The sequence below is a fragment of the Macrobrachium nipponense genome, chromosome 4 (assembly GCF_015104395.2).
Source record: "Macrobrachium nipponense isolate FS-2020 chromosome 4, ASM1510439v2, whole genome shotgun sequence".
In the NCBI taxonomy this organism is placed as follows: domain Eukaryota; kingdom Metazoa; phylum Arthropoda; class Malacostraca; order Decapoda; family Palaemonidae; genus Macrobrachium; species Macrobrachium nipponense.
Window position 1 is genome coordinate 32,867,700 of NC_061100.1, and position 19,004 is coordinate 32,886,703.

Below are 19,004 nucleotides of genomic sequence, written 5' to 3' on the forward strand. Positions count from 1 at the left end.
TGGATATTTACGTACCTTCTGAATGATAAATAGGGCTTAAAGGAGCTTTGTAATAATATGATGCCAAATGAATTATCTATTGATGGCGGAAAGAGTATTTCTGCTTTTCTCATTACTTATTGTTAATTCCTTCTAATGAATACCGTATTCTTTGAAAGCCGTAACTTAATGTCAATGACCCTCGTGGGCTTGTTCTATATGAATAGAGTTCGTCTCCTGAATAATAATAATAATAATAATAATAAGAAGAAGAAGAAGAAGAAGAAGAAGAAGAAGAAGAAGATGAAGAACCAGATATGTTCAAAGAACGATTGATGGAAATAACATCTCTCCCATTTGTAAGAAGTGCAATACGAAAAATAAAACCATAAACCACATAGCAATCGAATGCCCGGCACTTGCACAGAACCAATACAAAAAGACGCATGATTCAGTGGCATAAGCCCTCCACTGGAGCCTGTGCAAGAAACATCAGCTACCTTGCGGTAGTAAGTGGTACGTGCACCAACCTGAAGGAGTGACAGAAAACGATCAGGCAAAGATCCTCTGGGACTATGGTATTAGAACAGATAGGGTGGTACGTGCAAATAGACCAGACGTGACGTTGATTGACAAAAGCAAGAAGAAAGTATCACTCATTGATGTCGCAATACCATGGGACACCAGAGTTGAAGAGAAAGAAAGGGAAAAAATGGATAAGTATCAAGACCTGAAAATAGAAATAAGAAGGATGTGGGATATGCCAGTAGAAATTGTACCCATAATCATAGGAACACTAGGCACGATCCCAAGATCCCTGAAAAGGAATCTGGAAAAACTAGAGGCTGAAGTAGCTCCAGGACTCATGCAGAAAAGTGGGATCCTAGAAACGGCGCACATAGTAAGAAAAGTGATAGACTCCTAAGGCGGCAGGATGCAACCCGGAACCCCACACTATAAATATCACCCAGTCGAATTGGATGACTGTGATAGACCAAAAAAAATTATAATAATAATAAAAATAATAATAATAATAATAATAATAATAATAATAATAATAATAATAATAATAATAATAATAATAATATATTTCGGAAGGAGACCGTCTCGTAGGCATGTTTTGTTAAAAATGACTGCTGCTTCAGCATTATTAATCTTGTAAAGAGTCTTCTCTATCTTTCTGATGACGGCTTTCTCGTTGTTGCTTAGACTGGCGAGCAACGCACCAAAGGGCATGGTAAAATTCGGTTGAGTCATTTGATTTATTATTACTTATACAATTCTCTCTCTTCTTCTCTCTCTCTCTCTCTCTCTCTATCTCTCTCTCTCTTCACTCTCTCTCTCTATCTCTCCTCTCTCTCTCTCCAACGCGACGTTTCCTTCTGATCGACAGGACATTATCAAGCGATAATTGCTGAGGGACTGAATTCCAGTGTTGTTGATTAAGATTAAGCTGGCCTTGTGCCAGCACGGGCTCTTGCTCGTAGAGCACCGTGGCAGGAAATCCTTTTTGACAGGCGCATCGTCGTCATGCCGATGTAAATCCCAAGGATGCCCTGGGATTTACATCGGCATGACGACGATGCGCCTGTCAAAAAGGATTTCCTGCCACGCCCAGGAGGGCGCCATTAAGCAGCACGCCCTTGTAGTACACCACAGAAACATCACGAGAGACGACATCGTCAGGAATATTAAGATCATCGGGAGAGCACCTGACCCACGACGTCTGCGTCTCCTAGAAGCGCTGCTTATCCTCGAAGAAAAGCCTCCCCTTAATACCACCCAAGAAGCGTTCCTGATAACGACGTGTGTGAGGAGGACCCCCCCCCCCCCCCCCCCCCCCCCCCCCCCCCCCCCCCCACCCCCCCCCCCCCCCCCCCCCCCCCCCCCCCCCCCCCAACGAAAGTACCAGCGCGCATGAAACAAACACCGGACATGAGAATAATACCAGGGGTGACGTCACTCAGGTAGAAGCCAATCAAGAGGCTCCCGGTGATACCCCCCACCTGAGAAGGTCTGCAAGACTCGTAAACGCCCGCCATATGAGTCACCTTCCCAGGAACCAATGAAAACCGACCTGCCGGAGAGGTGCTCTGACCGTACTCAAGAGCTCGCAACACCACGGTGGTCTCAGGTTCGATTCCCGGCTCGGCCAACGCGGAATCAGAGAAATTTTTGCCCGTGCTGACACAAGGTCAGCTAAATCAAAAACAACAACAACCACTGGAGTACGGGCTGCTCTGTGAGCAAGAGCCCGTGCTGGCACAAGGCCAGCTTAATCTTAAACAACCACTGGAATCATACGGGCTGCTCTACGAGCAAGACCCCGTGCTGGCACAAGGCCAGCTTAATCTTAAACAACAACCACTGGAATTCAGTCCCTCAGCAATTATCGCATCGCTTGATAATGTCCTGTCGATCAGGAGGAAACGTTGCGTTGGAGAGAGAGAGAGAGAGAGGGAGAGAATTGTATAAGTAATAATAAATCAAATGACTCAACCGAATTTTACCATGCCCTTTGGTGCGTTGCTCGCCAGTCTAAGCAACAACGAGAAAGCCGTCATCAGAAAGATAGAGAAGACTCTTTACAAGATTAATAGTGCTGAAGCAGCAGTCATTTTTAACAAATAATAATAATAATATTTTGGTAGAAGACCCTCTTTTAGGCAAATGCTGTTAAAAAGGATGGCAGAATTAAGCGAGTTGATTTTATATATTGTTTTTTTCTATTTTCCTTACAATTCGCTTCTCAGGCTCAGCGATGTTCTTCTTCTTCTTCTTCTTTTTCTTTTATTATTATTATTATTATTATTATTATTATGTTATTATTATTATATTATTATTATTATTATTATTATTATTGTACTTAGGAAGCAGACCCTCTCTCAAGCATACTTTATTAAAAGTAATGGCTACTTCAGCAGCGTTACACTTGTAGAGATTCTTCTCTATTTTGCGAATAGCGGCTTTTTCAGTGCTACTTAAACAGGCTAGTAGAGCGCCTATAGAGGTCATGGTAAAATACAGGGTCAAAATAGGTGTATATATTTGAATTTTACAGATAAACTATGATACCATAGTCATCAAAGTCATTAACGATTTTCTCTCTCTCTCTCTCTCTCTCTCTTTCTTAAAGCGAGCTTTCGTCTGGAGCTGCCAGACATCCTCGGGCTGGGAAGCTGAGGGTGGACTGATCTTGGTGCGGTGTCCGTCCTCCTTATATCTGTGGTTGACAGCAGGGGGTCTGCCCCATGCTTGTCTCCTATTGGCTGGTGGCGGTGAGTCTTGTTTTCATTGGCTGCCTGAGCCAGGTCTCAAGCCACTTTCTTCGGGCCGATGGTTGCGTTGCAGCATATCCTGCAGCCGCCTGGACCTCCTAAGCGGCGCTGTAACATTGATGGGCGTTGCGCTACGCTGTGGGACGTCACGGCTACTTTGATTTGTCATGATCGGTGGTGTCATTGTTGGTGGCAGGTCTTCTCATACTCCGAGGGAGGAGAAATTCTTCCTGCGTCGTATTCAGAGTAGGTTTTATTTGCTGGATGAGCAGCGCCTCCAGCAGGCGCAACCGACGGGCATCAGGGGCCTTCCCGATGATCTTCGTGTTCTTTATGATGACATCTCGGAGATGGCCTCGTGATGTTTGGTGCAGGCGTGATTCTTTATAGCCCCCTCTTGGGCGTGGCACGAGAGTCTCTTCGACAGTCGCATGGTAGTCATACCTACGTAGGCGCCGCTGCATTCGCGGACTGGGCATGTATACTGGTACACTACATGCGTCTGCTTCAGGGGTTCTCGTACGTGGAGAGGGGTTATTTTTCATAATAAGATCGCGCGTCCTCCGATTCTGGTAATATATGATTAGGTCGATATTCTTGGTGTCGTCAGTCGGGGATACATTATCAGAAATAATTTTCTTAATGGCGTCCTCTTCTTCACGGTAATGGGAACTCATGAAGGCTTTGTAGTACAGCTTGATATTATCCTGGGGTAGGGGCTGCGGGCTCTCACTACCTGATGCCCGTCGGTTGCGCCTGCTGGAGGCGCTGCTCATCCAGCAAATAAAACCTACTCTGAATACGACGCAGGAAGAATTTCTCCTCCCTACGAGTATGAGAAGACCTGCCACCAACAATGACACCACCGATCATGACAACTCTATGGATGACAACGCCCCCGAACGAGGTACTCCTGCAGCCGATGGAAATCAAAGTAGCCGTGACGTCCCACAGCGTAGCGCAACGCCCATCAATGTTACAGTGCCGCTTAGGAGGTCCAGGCGGCTGCAGGATATGCTGCAACGCAACCATCGGCTCGAAGAAAGTGGCTGAGACCTGGCTCAGGCAGCCAATGAAAACAAGACTCACCGCCACCAGCCAATAGGAGACAAGCATGGGGCAGACCCCCTGCTGTCAACCACAGATATAAGGAGGACGGACACCGCACCAAGATCAGTCCACCCTCAGCTTCCCAGCCCGAGGATGTCTGGCAGCTCCAGACGAAAGCTCGCTTTAAGAAAGAGAGAGAGAGAGAGAGAGAGAGAGAGAGAGAGAAAATCGTTAATGACTTTGATGACTATGGTATCATAGTTTATCTGTAAAATTCAAATATATACACCTATTTTGACCCTGTATTTTACCATGACCTCTATAGGCGCTCTACTAGCCTGTTTAAGTAGCACTGAAAAAGCCGCTATTCGCAAAATAGAGAAGAATCTCTACAAGTGTAACGCTGCTGAAGGAGCCACTTACTTTTAATAAAGTATATTATTATTATATTATTATTATTATTATTATTATTATTATAAAGACGAATCTTACTCATATGGAACAATACTACAAGACAAGAAATTATTATACCAAGCCCATATTATCTCTCGTTCTATTAACGATGAAGTCAAGTTTTGGGACATCGTCCTTTTCATTTATCAAATTTGAATTTATGATAAAATGTCATATATTTTTTACAGTTATTTTAGCTTTTTTCACTGTATTATTGTTGAAAATATTGTGCAATTCGAATCTCAAACGTTCAAGCAATACTACCAAATGAAAAGAACATCTTGTACTTTAATTATTTATCTAAATTCTATGAATACAATGGGATAATAATTTATTTTTTCTAATAAATTAGCTTTTCTTTCTGTATTTCCTATTACGTTCTGTAATTTATTTGAATGAACACCATGTATACATACATACATATATATATACGCATATATGTATATATACGTATATATATATATATATATATATATATATATATATATATATATATATATATATATATATATATATATATATATATATATATATAGATATATATATATATATATATATATCATGTGTATGTGTATACGTATATGTAATATTTATATATATATATATATATATAAATATATATATATAAATAAATATATATATATATATATATATATATATATATATATATATATATACAGATCTGACAGTTTAAGAATAAGCTCTAGTATCAATCAGAAGAGAAAATCCATCAAGGTATTTTTTCTATCTCCCCTTAACCGATATATATATATATATATATATATATATATATATATATATATATATATAAAGAAACATAACCACAAAAGCAAAAGTTTTTTTCTATCATAACCTACTGAAGCCTTCCCAAGGGCATGACTGGTGTAGCATCCTAGATTATCTTCGAGTATCCAGTTACTGTCTACCTGCCTGCCTGCCGGGTCACTCAGAGGCGCAGGAGGTGAGGAGTATAAAGGCTGAGGAAGCAGAAGGAGTGAAGCATTCCTACAAGGATCTCCCTCCAGATAGGATATCAACCATGAAGGCCTCCCTTGTCTGTGAGTCTGGTTCAGTTCACTGTAAGGAAAATGTTGTGATAAACTTAAGCTGTTGTTTAGTCACGTATGAAAAATCATATATATATATATATATATATATATATATATATATATATATATATATATATATATATATATATATATATGATTTAAACTTAGGATAATATTAATCGTTATTTTTATTTTTATTATTATTATCATTATCATTATATTATTATTATTATTATATGTAAGAAGCCTAATGGGGCCATTGACTTGAAATTCAAGCTTCCAAAGAATATGGCGGTCTTTTAAAAGAAGTAACAGAAGGTAATAGGAAGTACAGAGAGAAGAGAACAGCTATTAGAAAAGAAAGAAAGAAAGAGAAATAAATAAGCAGATTAATAAATAAAAAGATCAAAATAGAAATGAATTATCAGATATACAACGAGAATTCTACTCTTGGGCCAGGATTCTACTTTGGGTCTTTGGTTTGGATAAAAAGATAGACAGTGGACTTTGATCATTTTGGTATTTAAGAAACTTGGAAATCGATAAAAAAAAATCTTTTTACTACCTTAATATTTACAAATATAAAAAAAACATATGATACAATATCACACGGACAAACACATACATGTGTGTTTGTGTGTATTTATGGTATACCTCTGAATAGTTTTTCATTTTTTTCTTTTTATGTGTTTGTTTAAAACGTATACCTATTTATTCCTTTAATAACAATTCGTTGTACTATTTTTCTTTCTGAACAGTGTTTGCTGTTACCGTTGCAACTGCACAGCCGCAGTTCAACGAGAGGCGTGAATTCAACACAGCCGTCCGACTTGCTGGTCCTGGATTCTTCCAGCAAGGAGGTTCTTTAGCCAGTCGATCATCCTTTAACAATAACTCCAACCAACAGCGACAGTCTTTCTCCACCTCTGGAAACAACAACTTCCAGGACCAAAACAATAACTTCCAGTCTGCCTCTTTTGGCAGTGACAGGAATTTAGGTAGTGCTCAGTCTTTCCAGAACAACAACCAGTTCCAGAGTGGTCAGTCTCAGCAAAATCAACAAAATACTTTTGCTTCGAATTCCCTCCAGCAGAATAGAGGAAACCAATTCCAGTCTACCAACACCGACAATAATTTCCCCCAGAACCAATTCCAGAATTCTCAGGCACAGCAAAATTCCCAGAACCAGTTGCAGACATCCTTTGAAAGGGACAATTCCAGGAACAGAATCACATTGCTGGAAAATGTTCAGCTAACTCCATCTACTCGCTTCCAGACTACTTCTGGACAGCAGCCATCTGGAATAGCTTTTTTGCAGTCTAACAGAAACCAGCAGAACTCAGGTGACCAATTCCAGGGGTCAAACTCTGCAAGCAACTTCCGTTCTAATGACAACAACAGATTCTCCACTGGAAGTCAGTCTCAGTCCAGTGCTCAGTTCAGATCAGGTTCCTCTTCCTCCAGTGAATTCGACGGTGTTTTCGAACCCCTGAACCTCCCCTCGGGAGCTAGTGCCATCCTCGGAAGCATCTCCACTTCCTTCAGCTGCGTCGAGAGGCCTTATGGCTACTATGCTGACCAAGACAACTCCTGCCGTGTCTTCCACATCTGCAATCCTTATCTCTTCTCTGATGGAGAAGTTCAGACTTATCAGTACAGGTAAGCACCCCAGACATTTTATTAGAAGTAGGGAACTTCAGGGATCAAACCTTTAGGTGAACTTATACTTCAATGTTGTAATCAGAAAATTATGATTAAGGCAAGTTTTTTAAATGCTCATATCACGATTTTTTTTTCTTAAACGAATAAGTTATCTTAAAGTAAAAGGAGCTTTGAAACATGCGTTTGAAGCAAAAATAATCATTAAACAGACAAGAAACCTGAGGAAGTTGATACATGTTCTATATTCAATTTCCAATTTTATTTTTGCATTCTGAAAAATTACCACTATTATGACATCTTCTGTGATATGCCATAGTAACTTGAAGGTTATCTGAATGCAGAATAAGACTTGGAAAATATTTTTTGAATAGTATACCACTTTCTTTCACTTTCTGATGCTAATCTCATCCAGGTAGAATTCCAGTGGCTATTTAATATACCACATTATCTCTCTTTCTTTCATTCTAAAGCTTCATGTGCGGCGAGGGCACCATCTTTGACCAGAACGAGATGACCTGCAAGGCAGAGTACGATGCAACACCGTGCCAGGAAGCCCAGAACTTCTATTTCAGGAACGAAGAATTCGGTCTCCCTGAAGAGAAATCTCTCTAAGATGCCACAATACGATCCCTTGGGAACCTGATTTGTCATATATGAATTTGGATGGAGTCCATCATTTACCTGAAAAAATTCTGGCTAAAAAAATATTTTGCATATCTAAAACATTTCATGTAAAATAAATGTCAGAATCAAATGGATATTTACGAACCTTCTGAATGATAAATAGGGCTTAAAGGAGCTTTGATGGCAGTAAGAGTATTTCTGAATTTCTCATTACTTATTGTTAATTCCTTCTAATGAATACCATACTCTTTAGAAGCCTGAACTTCATATAATGACCCTTGTGGGCTTGTTCTATCTGAATAGAGTTCGTCTCCTGAATAATAATAATAATAATAATAATAATAATAATAATAATAATAATAATAATAATAATAATAATAATATGTTTTATTTCAGCTCGGGGCCATATACATTGAGTATACAAAATACAGACAGTAACATACACAATCTAGATACATGAGACATGATAAAATAGAAAAAGAGAATGAATAATCGGCACTTGTCCACAAAATAGCTGAGGTAGCATAAAAGCTAGTATTCATCATACTGGAAATAACAGTAATAATATTGGTGAGAAAAAAAAATATGCATTGAGAGTAATAACAGTTGGTGCACATATGATATAACTCAAATTTCAACTAGAGACCTTAGGTGGCTACAGTAGTCAGGTCCAGAGGGCCTAATACATAAATTAAATGTAAATAAAACTTTAACTTGATAGTAATCACAGTAAATAATGAAAAATTAAAATATCAGCAATAAATGTAATAATGACAAAAACTGCAGATGACATCTTGCCAATACAGAGATTAAGTCCTTTACGGGGACAAATGCCTCATTTTCCCATCTTTCCCACAATTTAGATTTTCTTCTTGCTTCACTCCTTAGGATGCTTTGTATGAGCGAGTTGCTGCTGTTTCTCACTCGGGTTACCAGACTGGACATTGTTCGCCTAACAATGATTTTTAAATTGTCCAGGTGGTTTTCAATGAACATCTGTGTGGCGGAGTGGTAGCGAGGAGTGTTTGTGAGGCGTCTCAGAATGTCATTGTGCACAACAGTGATGCGTCTCATGGTCTCTCGGGTATAGTTCGTCCAGAGGGAACACCCATAGATACTGTAGCAGTACGAGCGGAATAGCAGCAGTTTCACGTCTCGGTGACAGAAGGCAAACCTCCTTGCAATCATGTTGCCAGCTGCACATAGTTTACGACGCCTCTGTTCAATGTCTGCCATATCTTTTAGGTCGTCAGTGATAATGTGACCCAAATACGGAAATTCGTGCACAAATTCCAGCCGATGGTTTCCGAGGAAAATTTGAGGTTCTGCAATATGCTTAAGCGATCTCGGGAGCAGCGACATGCACTGGGTCTTAGTTTCGTTGTAGATTATATCAAATTCCTCTGCATATTGGCTGCAGGTGTCGATGAGTCGTTGGAGGCCATGCACTGATGGGGAAATCAGAACCATATCGTCGGCGTAACAGAGGTTGTTTATAGTTGTTTCATTGACGGTGCATCCGATTGGGAGCGAGTTCAGTTTGACATTCAAGTCATCTATGTACGTATTAAACAGGTATGGAGAGAGAATGCCCCCTTGCCGAAGCCCGTTTAGGGAGCCGAAGGTGTAAGATAACACGTTACCCCATTTGACACAGGATTGCTGTGTGGAGAACCAGCAATGTAAAATGCCAATTAGGCACAGGGGTGTGCCCCTTTTATGCAGCTTCAGGAAGAGCTTCAGGTAGTTTACTCTGTCAAATGCTTTTCTCACATCTACAAAACAAAGGAAAACAGGAGAGGCTGATGATAGGTAATAGTTCAGCAATTCTTTCAGTATGTAGATGCAGGTGTCGGTTGAGTGGTTTGCTTTAAACCCGAACTGGTTGTCAGTGGTGTGTAGAAAGGGGAGAAGTCTAACTAGAAGAACAGACTCAAGTATCTTCGATGCGATCGTTGTGATTGCAATCGGCCGGTAGTTGCCAGGGTCAGCTGCATCCTTTAGCTTGTTTTTGATTAATGGTATCAAGTGAACTAAGAGTAGGGAGTCTGGAAGAATCCGGTGAATTATGCACGCATTGAATAGGTCAGCTAGCAAAATGTAAATTATCGGATGGCAGAGTTTGAAGGCCTCTGCAGGAAGACCATCACAGCCGGGCGATTTATTATTAGGTAGGCTGTTTATGGCATCGCTGATGTTACCTGGCGTAATACGATCTGCAAAATGAAATTGAATGTTGTCAGTAAGGAGGATATCTACATCCCTTCGGGAATCTTGATCATTTATGCAATTCAGGATATTGTTGAAGTGATCGCCCCACATACTTGCAATAGCTTCGTCTCCGACTGCTTCCCCTACTCTCTGCGATAGCTTTTTAGTTTTGGGATTTAAAGACTGGATATCTTTCCAAAGACGAGGATAATCACCAGATTCTAAGTTTCTAGACATTACATCGGCTCTTAGTTGTTTTTCATTTAACCTACAGTGCTTAAGAGCAAGTTTGACCTGCGCTCTCGCCTGTCTCATTAGCAATGCAGTGTGCCCTTCCCTGGGGCTACCATTTTGCCTCCACAGTAAAAACATTGAAGTTTAATAATCTTTATGAATAACGTTAAAGAGTATGAGAGAGATCTTTTACTTGGTTTTGAACTTTACAAAATTCTCATTCTTTATGGAATTTCAAATCCTTATAAAAGTTGAGAAAAATATGAAAACGTAATGGGTTTCAAATAAAGGATACATTAACATGTAAGCATTATAAACCTTGAGGAACCCTTGCTTTAGGGTACGCCAGGTGTTGCAAAGGTGCTCCAAAAAAAAAAATAAATTGGGTGTGCATTGAAAAAATACTGATTTAAAAGCAATATACATAAGTGGAAAAATACAAATGATTTTCATTGCAACTGAGAGTTTAAATATTTCTTTTATTCATTTTTGAAATTGTTTTAAGATAAATTACATCATCAAATCCCTGAGAAAATACGTTTTCAGGAACATTTTAAGGTAAATTACAAATGCAATCATAAGGAGAAACAGCCTAAACCAGCCGTAGCCAAATACCTTCTAGACACACACACACACACACAGAGAGAGAGAGAGAGAGAGAGAGAGAGAGAGAGAGAGAGAGAGAGAGAGAGAGAGAGAGGAAATTCGACCCACCAAGATCTCAGCCCAACTTTCACTGTATTATTATTATTTTTTTTTTCTATCACAGGCCTCCAATTCGACTGGGTGGTATTTATAGTGCGGGGTTCCGGGTTGCATCCTGCCTCCTTAGGAGTCCATCACTTTTCTTACTTTGTGCGCCGTTTCTAGGATCACACTCTTCTGCATGAGTCCTGGAGCTACTTCAGCCTCTAGTTTTTCTAGATTCCTTTTCAGAGATCTTGGGATCGTCGTGCCTAGTGTTCCTATGATTATGTTTACAATTTCCACTGGCATATCCCATATCCTTCTTATTCCTATTTTCAGGTCTTGATACTTATCCATTTTTTCCCTCTCTTTCTCTTCAACTCTGGTGTCCCATGGTATTGCGACATCAATACTTTCTTCTTGATTTTGTCAATCAACGTCACGTCTGGTCTATTTGCACGTATCACCCTACCTGTTCTGATGCCATAGTCCCAGAGGATCTTTGCCTGATCGTTTTCTATCACTCCTTCAGGTTGGTGCTCGTACCACTTATTACTGCAAGGTAGCTGATGTTTCTTGCACAGGCTCCAGTGGAGGGCTTTTGCCACTGAATCATGCCTCTTTTTGTACTGGTTCTGTGCAAGTGCCGGACATTCGCTTGCTATGTAGTTTATTGTTTCGTTTTTCGTATTGCACTTCTTACATATGGGAGAGATTTTATTTCCATCTATCGTTCTTTGAACATATCTGGTTTTTAGGGCCTGATTTTGTGCCGCTGTTATCATTCCTTCAGTTTCCTTCTTGAGCTCTCCCCTCAGTAGCCATTGCCATGTGTCATCGCTGGCTAATTCTTTAGTCTGTCTCATGTATTGTCCGTGCAGTGGTTTGTTGTGCCCGTCCTCTGTTCTGTTTGTCATTCTCCTGTCTGTATATTTCTGGGCCTTCGTCTACTTTTATCAGTCCTTCTTCCCATGCACTCTTGAGTCATTTGTCTTCACTGGTTTTCAGATATTGCCCCAGTGCTCTGTTCTCGATGTTGACACAGTCCTCTATACTTAGTAGTCCTCTCCATCCTTCCTTTCGTGTTATGCATAGTATGTCCGTATTTGCTCTTGGGTGTAATGCTTTGTGTATTGTCATATGTTTCCTAGTTTTCTGGTCTATGGTGTGGAGTTCTTCCTTCGTCCATTCCACTATTCCTGCACTGTATCTGATTACTGGCACTGCCCATGTGTTTATGGCTTTTATCATATTTCCGGCGTTGAGTTTCGACTTGAGTATCGCCTTGAGTCTCTGAATATATTCTTTCCTGATCGTGTCCTTCATCTCTTGGTGTTTTATATCCCCTCCTTCCATTATTCCCAGGTATTTGTATCAGATGGTTAATTCTGTTGCCTCTTTTCTTGAGTTGGTACCCGACATCCATCTTCTGCAGTGCTTTTGTCATGGGAATCATGGCTACTACGAAGAGTAGTGAGGACAGCGAGTCGCCCTGGAAGATCCCTCTCCTGATATTAACCACTGCTAGTCTTATTCCAGAGCTTGTAAGTATTGTATTCCAGTTGCGCATTGTATTTTTGAGGAAGCTGATGGTGTTTTCCTCTGCTTCATATATTTTCAGGCATTCTATTAGCCATGTGTGTGGTATCATGTCGAAGGCTTTCTTATAGTCAATCCATGCCTCGATATGGGACCACCTTGCCGTGGTGAGGGGGCTCTTGAACCCCAGGAATTAGTTCCCGGGTTCAAACCAAAGAGTCCCATACATTGTTATATTTGGAATAAATTTTGTGGAATTTTCCACTTTTTGTAAAATTTGTTGGACCTGGCAAATGGGAAAAGGTATCACAGCCTGGGAATGGATTTATATCTGAAGCTAAATAGTGGGAACTGTGGTGGGACCATCAACTGCCCGATAATGTTTGGACCTGAGTTTTATCAGGCGGAACTATTCTGCAGGACTAGACCACGGATTCCAGGGGGGTCTGGTTCTGGGTTTAGGACTCTCGGCATTCTATCGGTTTGCCCATAATGTAATTAGGGTGGGGATGATTGTATTTTTGTAATACTCTCAGTCCTATCAAGCGGGTCTGGCTTACACTTGGGCCACTCTAATTATGTTGTGCCATCCCCTGTGGGGTAGGGTAGGGACGTGGACATTTGGGAGTCAGTTTCTCACTTGTGCCATTAGTGGAGGAATAAACTCCATGAAAGGCTGATGATATCTTTTAAGGTTTTCAGGTATATATATATATATATATATATATATATATATATATATATATATATATATATATATATTTTTATATATTCGATCTTTATGAGTTGTAGGAATAAAGATTCGAGTACCCCTGGGCCCTCTGATGATACGGTTTTGGCACAGATGAAGACCTCTGCACCCATCTTGGAAACTGAAAATCCCCCAAATATTGATGAACTTGGATCGACTTTGAGACATGAGGCTGAAAATGCAGAAAAATTGGTGGTAACTCTGGAACCATTTATTTCCCCAAGTATTGAGACTGGGGAAGATTAATCTACTTTATTCATTAAGTCACTCTCATTAGATATGAGATATGAAATAATAAATGAAGAATTTTGCAAATATGGAGCTATTAAGACAATAGGAATTAAATTGGCAGACACTTTACAGTCCTGGAAGGTTTGGATAACTTTTTCAGATTATAAAGAGGCTTTGATTGCCTACTCTGAATATAGGGAGTCTAGGAAGAATATCTCATGTGGTTTAGTAAAAAGGCCCCCTTCTAACCTAAAGGTATATTACCCCAAAAACCCAGACAACAAAACAATTAAAACATCGATAGCAAAAACCCCCAAGCCTGCAAAATGGCTGGTGGTATCAGTTAAAGAAAACCGGGGTAACATAATACTATTCAAGAGATACTTGCAGCGTCAAATAGGATGCATTAATAATTCAAAAATTACACGCTTTGGGCAAAACAGATTTTTGGTACATGCAGAATCTGTGGAACAGGCAGCCATGATATCCAACTGGAGGATTACCCCAGAAGGAATTATCAAAGAAGTCAAGCCTCACTACAATTTTAGCTATGCTAAAGGTGTCATCTTCCACCAGGACTTATATGAATTTTCAGAGGAGGAAATCCTTGATATGTGTCCTCCCAATGTTTGGAAAGTTTATAAAGTACCTAGGTCATCTATGATTATATTTACATTTTGTGATGAAGACTTGCCAAATTCGATTGAAGTGGAAAAGGAAATAATTAATATACGTCCCTTTAAACCCCGGCCACTCCAATGTTTCAACTGCTTTGGTTATGGTCACCCATCTCGAGTATGTGTAAGACCTAAGCTCTGTGGCACATGCTGTCTCCCAGAGCATGGCGAGTGTTCAAGACAGTTAAATTGTATTAACTGTAAAAAGGAACATAGTCCCAGAGATAGAAATTGTGAATCTTATAAGGACGAACAGGAAGCTTTGCTTAAATCCCATGCAGAGCACATAAGTGTGAGCTATGCAAAGAAGCTCTTAGCTAGGACAACTAAATATAGTGATGTGGTGAAACAGAAATATAAACATTCTAGTTCTCCCAGCAAACAACCATCAATCTCGTCCTTCTATGAGCAATCTAGCTCCTAGGCCTAAGGAAAGGAGCTCCATCCCCCGAACAAGACAACTTCCTGATTCAGAGCTTGAAATTGTTCAAGCTCCAGAAGCTTCCTCTGTGGGAGCTTCTCAAACCCCCTCTTTAGGGGTCTTTCGGGCTTCTTCAGAAGCCTCCGTAGCCTCATCTCTAGAGGCATCCCAGGCAATCTCTCTCCCAGATTTAGGGAACCTTCCACAAGAAAGATTGCAGACCTCAGTACCTCATGTGGCAGAGGTACATCATGTAAATATCGAATGTGAAAATACAGGTAATAAAAGATCACGTACCCATTCCACATCTCCTCCTTTGTCACCAGCCCAAGTAAGGAAAGGCAAATGTAAAATTATGCCATCAGAAAAAATCTTCCTCCTCTGAGAGGCTGAATAGACCACCAAGAAAGAATAGCATGACCAAATCTCCATCAGGAAAGCCCTCTCTTTCAAGAGCTTCATATTCTTCATTTGGTCAGCCTACTAAAAATCTCTCGTCATAATGGCGTCTTTTGATATCCTGCAATGGAATTGTAAAGGACTGCGTACACGAGCAGAAGAGCTAAAAGTTCTGTTAAGAGAGAGTAATCCTGGTATAGTATGTCTGCAAGAAACCAAATTAGGCCCAGAGTTTTTTAATCCTGGGGTTAACTATGAGATTTTCTCCTCGGTCCCTCCTGCCGGTGACCGTGCACATGGGGGAGCTGCTATTATTGTAAATAAATCTTTAGAATACTCTCAAGTACCCCTTACTACAAATTTACAGGCACTTGCACTAAACATAGTTTTAGAAAAGCAGATTACTGTCTGTTCCATTTACCTTCCTCCTAGATCTGCTTTTTCAGTGGCTGACATTCAGTCATTGTTAAATCAATTACCGTCACCATTCATGCTTCTAGGAGATTTTAATGCACACAATCCACTGTGGGGAGGTGACTCTATAGATAATGGGGGAAAAGTGATAGAGGAAGTTATTAATAATAATAATATTGTGATTCTTAATGATGGTACGATGACTTACCATAACATACATTTTAATTCATATTCAGCTATTGATTTGAGTATATGTTCCTCAGACATAGCTTTGGATTTTAACTGGTCTGTTGATGAATATCTGCATGGTAGTGATCACTTTCCTATCCATTTAAAGTTCGTGAGAAATTTTCCTACAGAAGCACCACCAAAATGGAAGGTAATGGAAGCAGACTGGGTTAAATATAAGACGGGTATAAGATTAGACAAATCTTATGAATCTTTTAAATGCCACTTAGCAGCATACGAATATTTTTCAAACACAGTGATAACAAGTGCAGAGGCTGCTATACCAAAAACAAGTGGAAAACTACGAAGACCTGCTGTCCCTTGGTGGGATAAGAAATGTGCTGTTCTCAGAAAAATTACCATAAGATGCTATAAAAAATATAAGTCAAGTGGCGCATCTACTGCTAAGATAATATATCAACGAGCTATGGCCAAACAGCGTCGATATTTTCGTAGTGCAAAAAGAAATACATGGATATATTACATAAATGGAATCAATTCAAAAACTCCATCCAGAGTAGTTTGGAAGAAAGTAAGAAAGCTTGCAGGGAAATTTCTCCTCCTAAAAAACACCCTCTTTAAAAGGTTGGAGATTCACTGATAACAAGTCCCAAAGATGTAGCTGAATACCTAGGTCAGCACTTTTCCCACATCTCAAGTGCAAGTAATTATTCAACCGACTTCCAGAGGATTAGGAACACCCAGATTCCTTTAGATTTATCTGGTGGTAATCTTGAAGCTTACAACGCTAAATTCTCTCTACATGAGCTACAAGATGCCCTTTCTTCAATGGATGATACTTCTCCTGGTGAGGATACTATCCTGTATGCAATGCTTCGACAGTTATCTGAGGAAGCAAAAACATACCTCTTGAAGATTATTAATAAAATCTGGGATACTGGAATCTTACCAAGAGGATGGAAAATTGCTGTAGTAATTCCAATTCAAAAACCAAATAAAAACCCTTATCAGACAACAAGTTACAGGCCCATAGCTCTTACTAGCTGTGTATGCAAGCTGATGGAGAAGATGATCAACTCTCGTTTAGTCTGGCACTTAGAAACACACAAACTACTTTCTCCACTCCAGTTTGGCTTTCGCAAAAACAGATCTACCCTTGACCCTCTGCTAAGACTTTCTAATCAAATTCAACAGGGCTTTGTAAACCAGTGTCAGACAATTGGTGTATTCTTTGACTTAGAAAAAGCCTATGATACAACATGGCGTCACGGAATTATTAAGCAGTTTCATAAATTAGGCATACAAGGAAACATGATTAGGTTCATTAACTCCTTTTTAACAGACCGGTTTGTAAGAGTAAGAATAGGAAATCATTTATCTTCCCCATTCAAACTAGGTGTTCCACAGGGGAGTGTGCTGAGTGTAACTTGTTTTGCCGTTGCCATTGATAGCATCATCAATGAGATTTCAAATCCTGTACAGGCCTCACTTTTCGTTGATGATCTAGCTATTTTTTGCACTGCATATGATGCTGAATCGGCTTGCAGGTATTTTACAAAAATCCATCAACTCTATCTCTCGATGGGCAAAACAAAACGGCTTTAGGTTCTCAACAAGTAAGACAGTTGCTGTTCGCTTTACTAGGAGTAGACGTCAAGAAGTTATACCAAAATTGAAACTTGATGGGTCTGTTCTACCATATGCGGATGATGTCAAGTTCTTAGGAATGATTTTTGATTCCAAACTCACATGGTCTAAGCGTATTGAAAATTTAAAATGCAAAGTAAAGAAATCTCTCAATCTTCTGAAAATGGTCTGTGGCTTCAACTGGGGTGCAGATAAGAAAACTTTGCTACAACTATATGATGCATTATGTAGATCAAAGTTGGATTATGGATGCCAGATTTATTCATCAGCTTGCAAAAAGTAAACTCACGAACTTGATGTATTCCAAAATATGGGATTACGTATTTGCTCTGGGGCTTTTCCAACATCCCCCATCGAGAGTCTTTATGTGGATACGCACCAACTTCCACTTGATTTATGACGTGAAGAATTAGGCCTCCGATACTTGATGAGGATTAATAGTAATGCTAGAAATCCATCAAATAAGGTTATTAATCAACTTGATGCTAGCAAATTCAAGCCAAGATCTTCTGTTCCATTCCAGATCCGGCTAAATGCATCAGTAAATGAAAATTCTATACTGACTCAGAATGTTCATGAATTGGCCCCTTCCAAAATTCCACCTTGGTTCATACCAAAAGCTGAACTGTGCAAGAAAAATATAGTAAAAAAGAACACCCCCTAATGAAGAAATAAAGTCGCTGTTTTTAGAACATGATGAAGTTCATAATAACGACTATAAAATTTATACAGATGGCTCAAAGTCAAGCGGGGGAGTAATTTTTGTAATGTTGCAAAGCTACCTCCAGCTACCTCAGTATATACAGTTGAACTATGCTATTGTAAAAGCCCTAGATATAGCATATCATTCAAATAAGAAGTCTTGTGTCATATACTCAGACTGTAAAAGTGCTCTAGAAAGCCTGAATAGTTATAATTCTTCCCATCCTTTAGTACAAAAGGCTCAGGCGTGGCTGTTTCGCATTTCTTGTAGGCATAAAACAGTACGTTTTTGTTGGATTCCTGGTCATGTTGGGATCCCAGGTAATGAAGAAGCAGACCGAGAAGCAAAGAGTGCCTGTTCCCAAGGAGAAATTGATACAAATAGTCCCCCATTTTGATATGAAAATCTGTATTCGTAACTATATACTAAGAAAGTGGCAGGAGCGATGGTCATCTCCCCTTCTTGCTAATAATAAGAAGTTAAAAACAATTAGACCTCAAGTAGGAATTTGGCAATCATCCTATCAAAGCGACAGGAGGACTGAAATTATATTAACAAGGTTGAGGATTGGTCACTGCCGAATGACACACAGTTTTCTTCTTGATGGTGGTAGTGCTCCAGTGTGTGTTCACTGTGATAGCCCTTTGACAGTTGAGCACATTCTGGTTCACTGCACCAGGTATGTAAATGAGAGGCGGATGTACCATCTGAATGGTAAAACTATATCTGAAATTTTAGGAGACAACATGGATGTTGGCCCTGTTATGAGTTTTTTAAAGGCTTGTGGATTTTATAAGAATGTCTAG

General features: G+C 39.8%; 1 protein-coding gene across 1 annotated transcript; it reads left to right on the top strand.

Moving 5' to 3' along the window:
- Window positions 1-5,736: 5,736 nt before the first annotated feature.
- LOC135211633 (GATA zinc finger domain-containing protein 14-like) lies at window positions 5,737-8,225 on the top strand. Its single transcript, XM_064244914.1, has 3 exons — window positions 5,737-5,818; window positions 6,568-7,468; window positions 7,942-8,225. The coding sequence occupies exons 1-3, from the start codon at window positions 5,800-5,802 to the stop codon at window positions 8,081-8,083; spliced, it is 1,062 nt and encodes a 353-aa protein (XP_064100984.1). The 5' UTR covers window positions 5,737-5,799; the 3' UTR covers window positions 8,084-8,225.
- The last annotated feature ends 10,779 nt before the right edge of the window (window positions 8,226-19,004 follow it).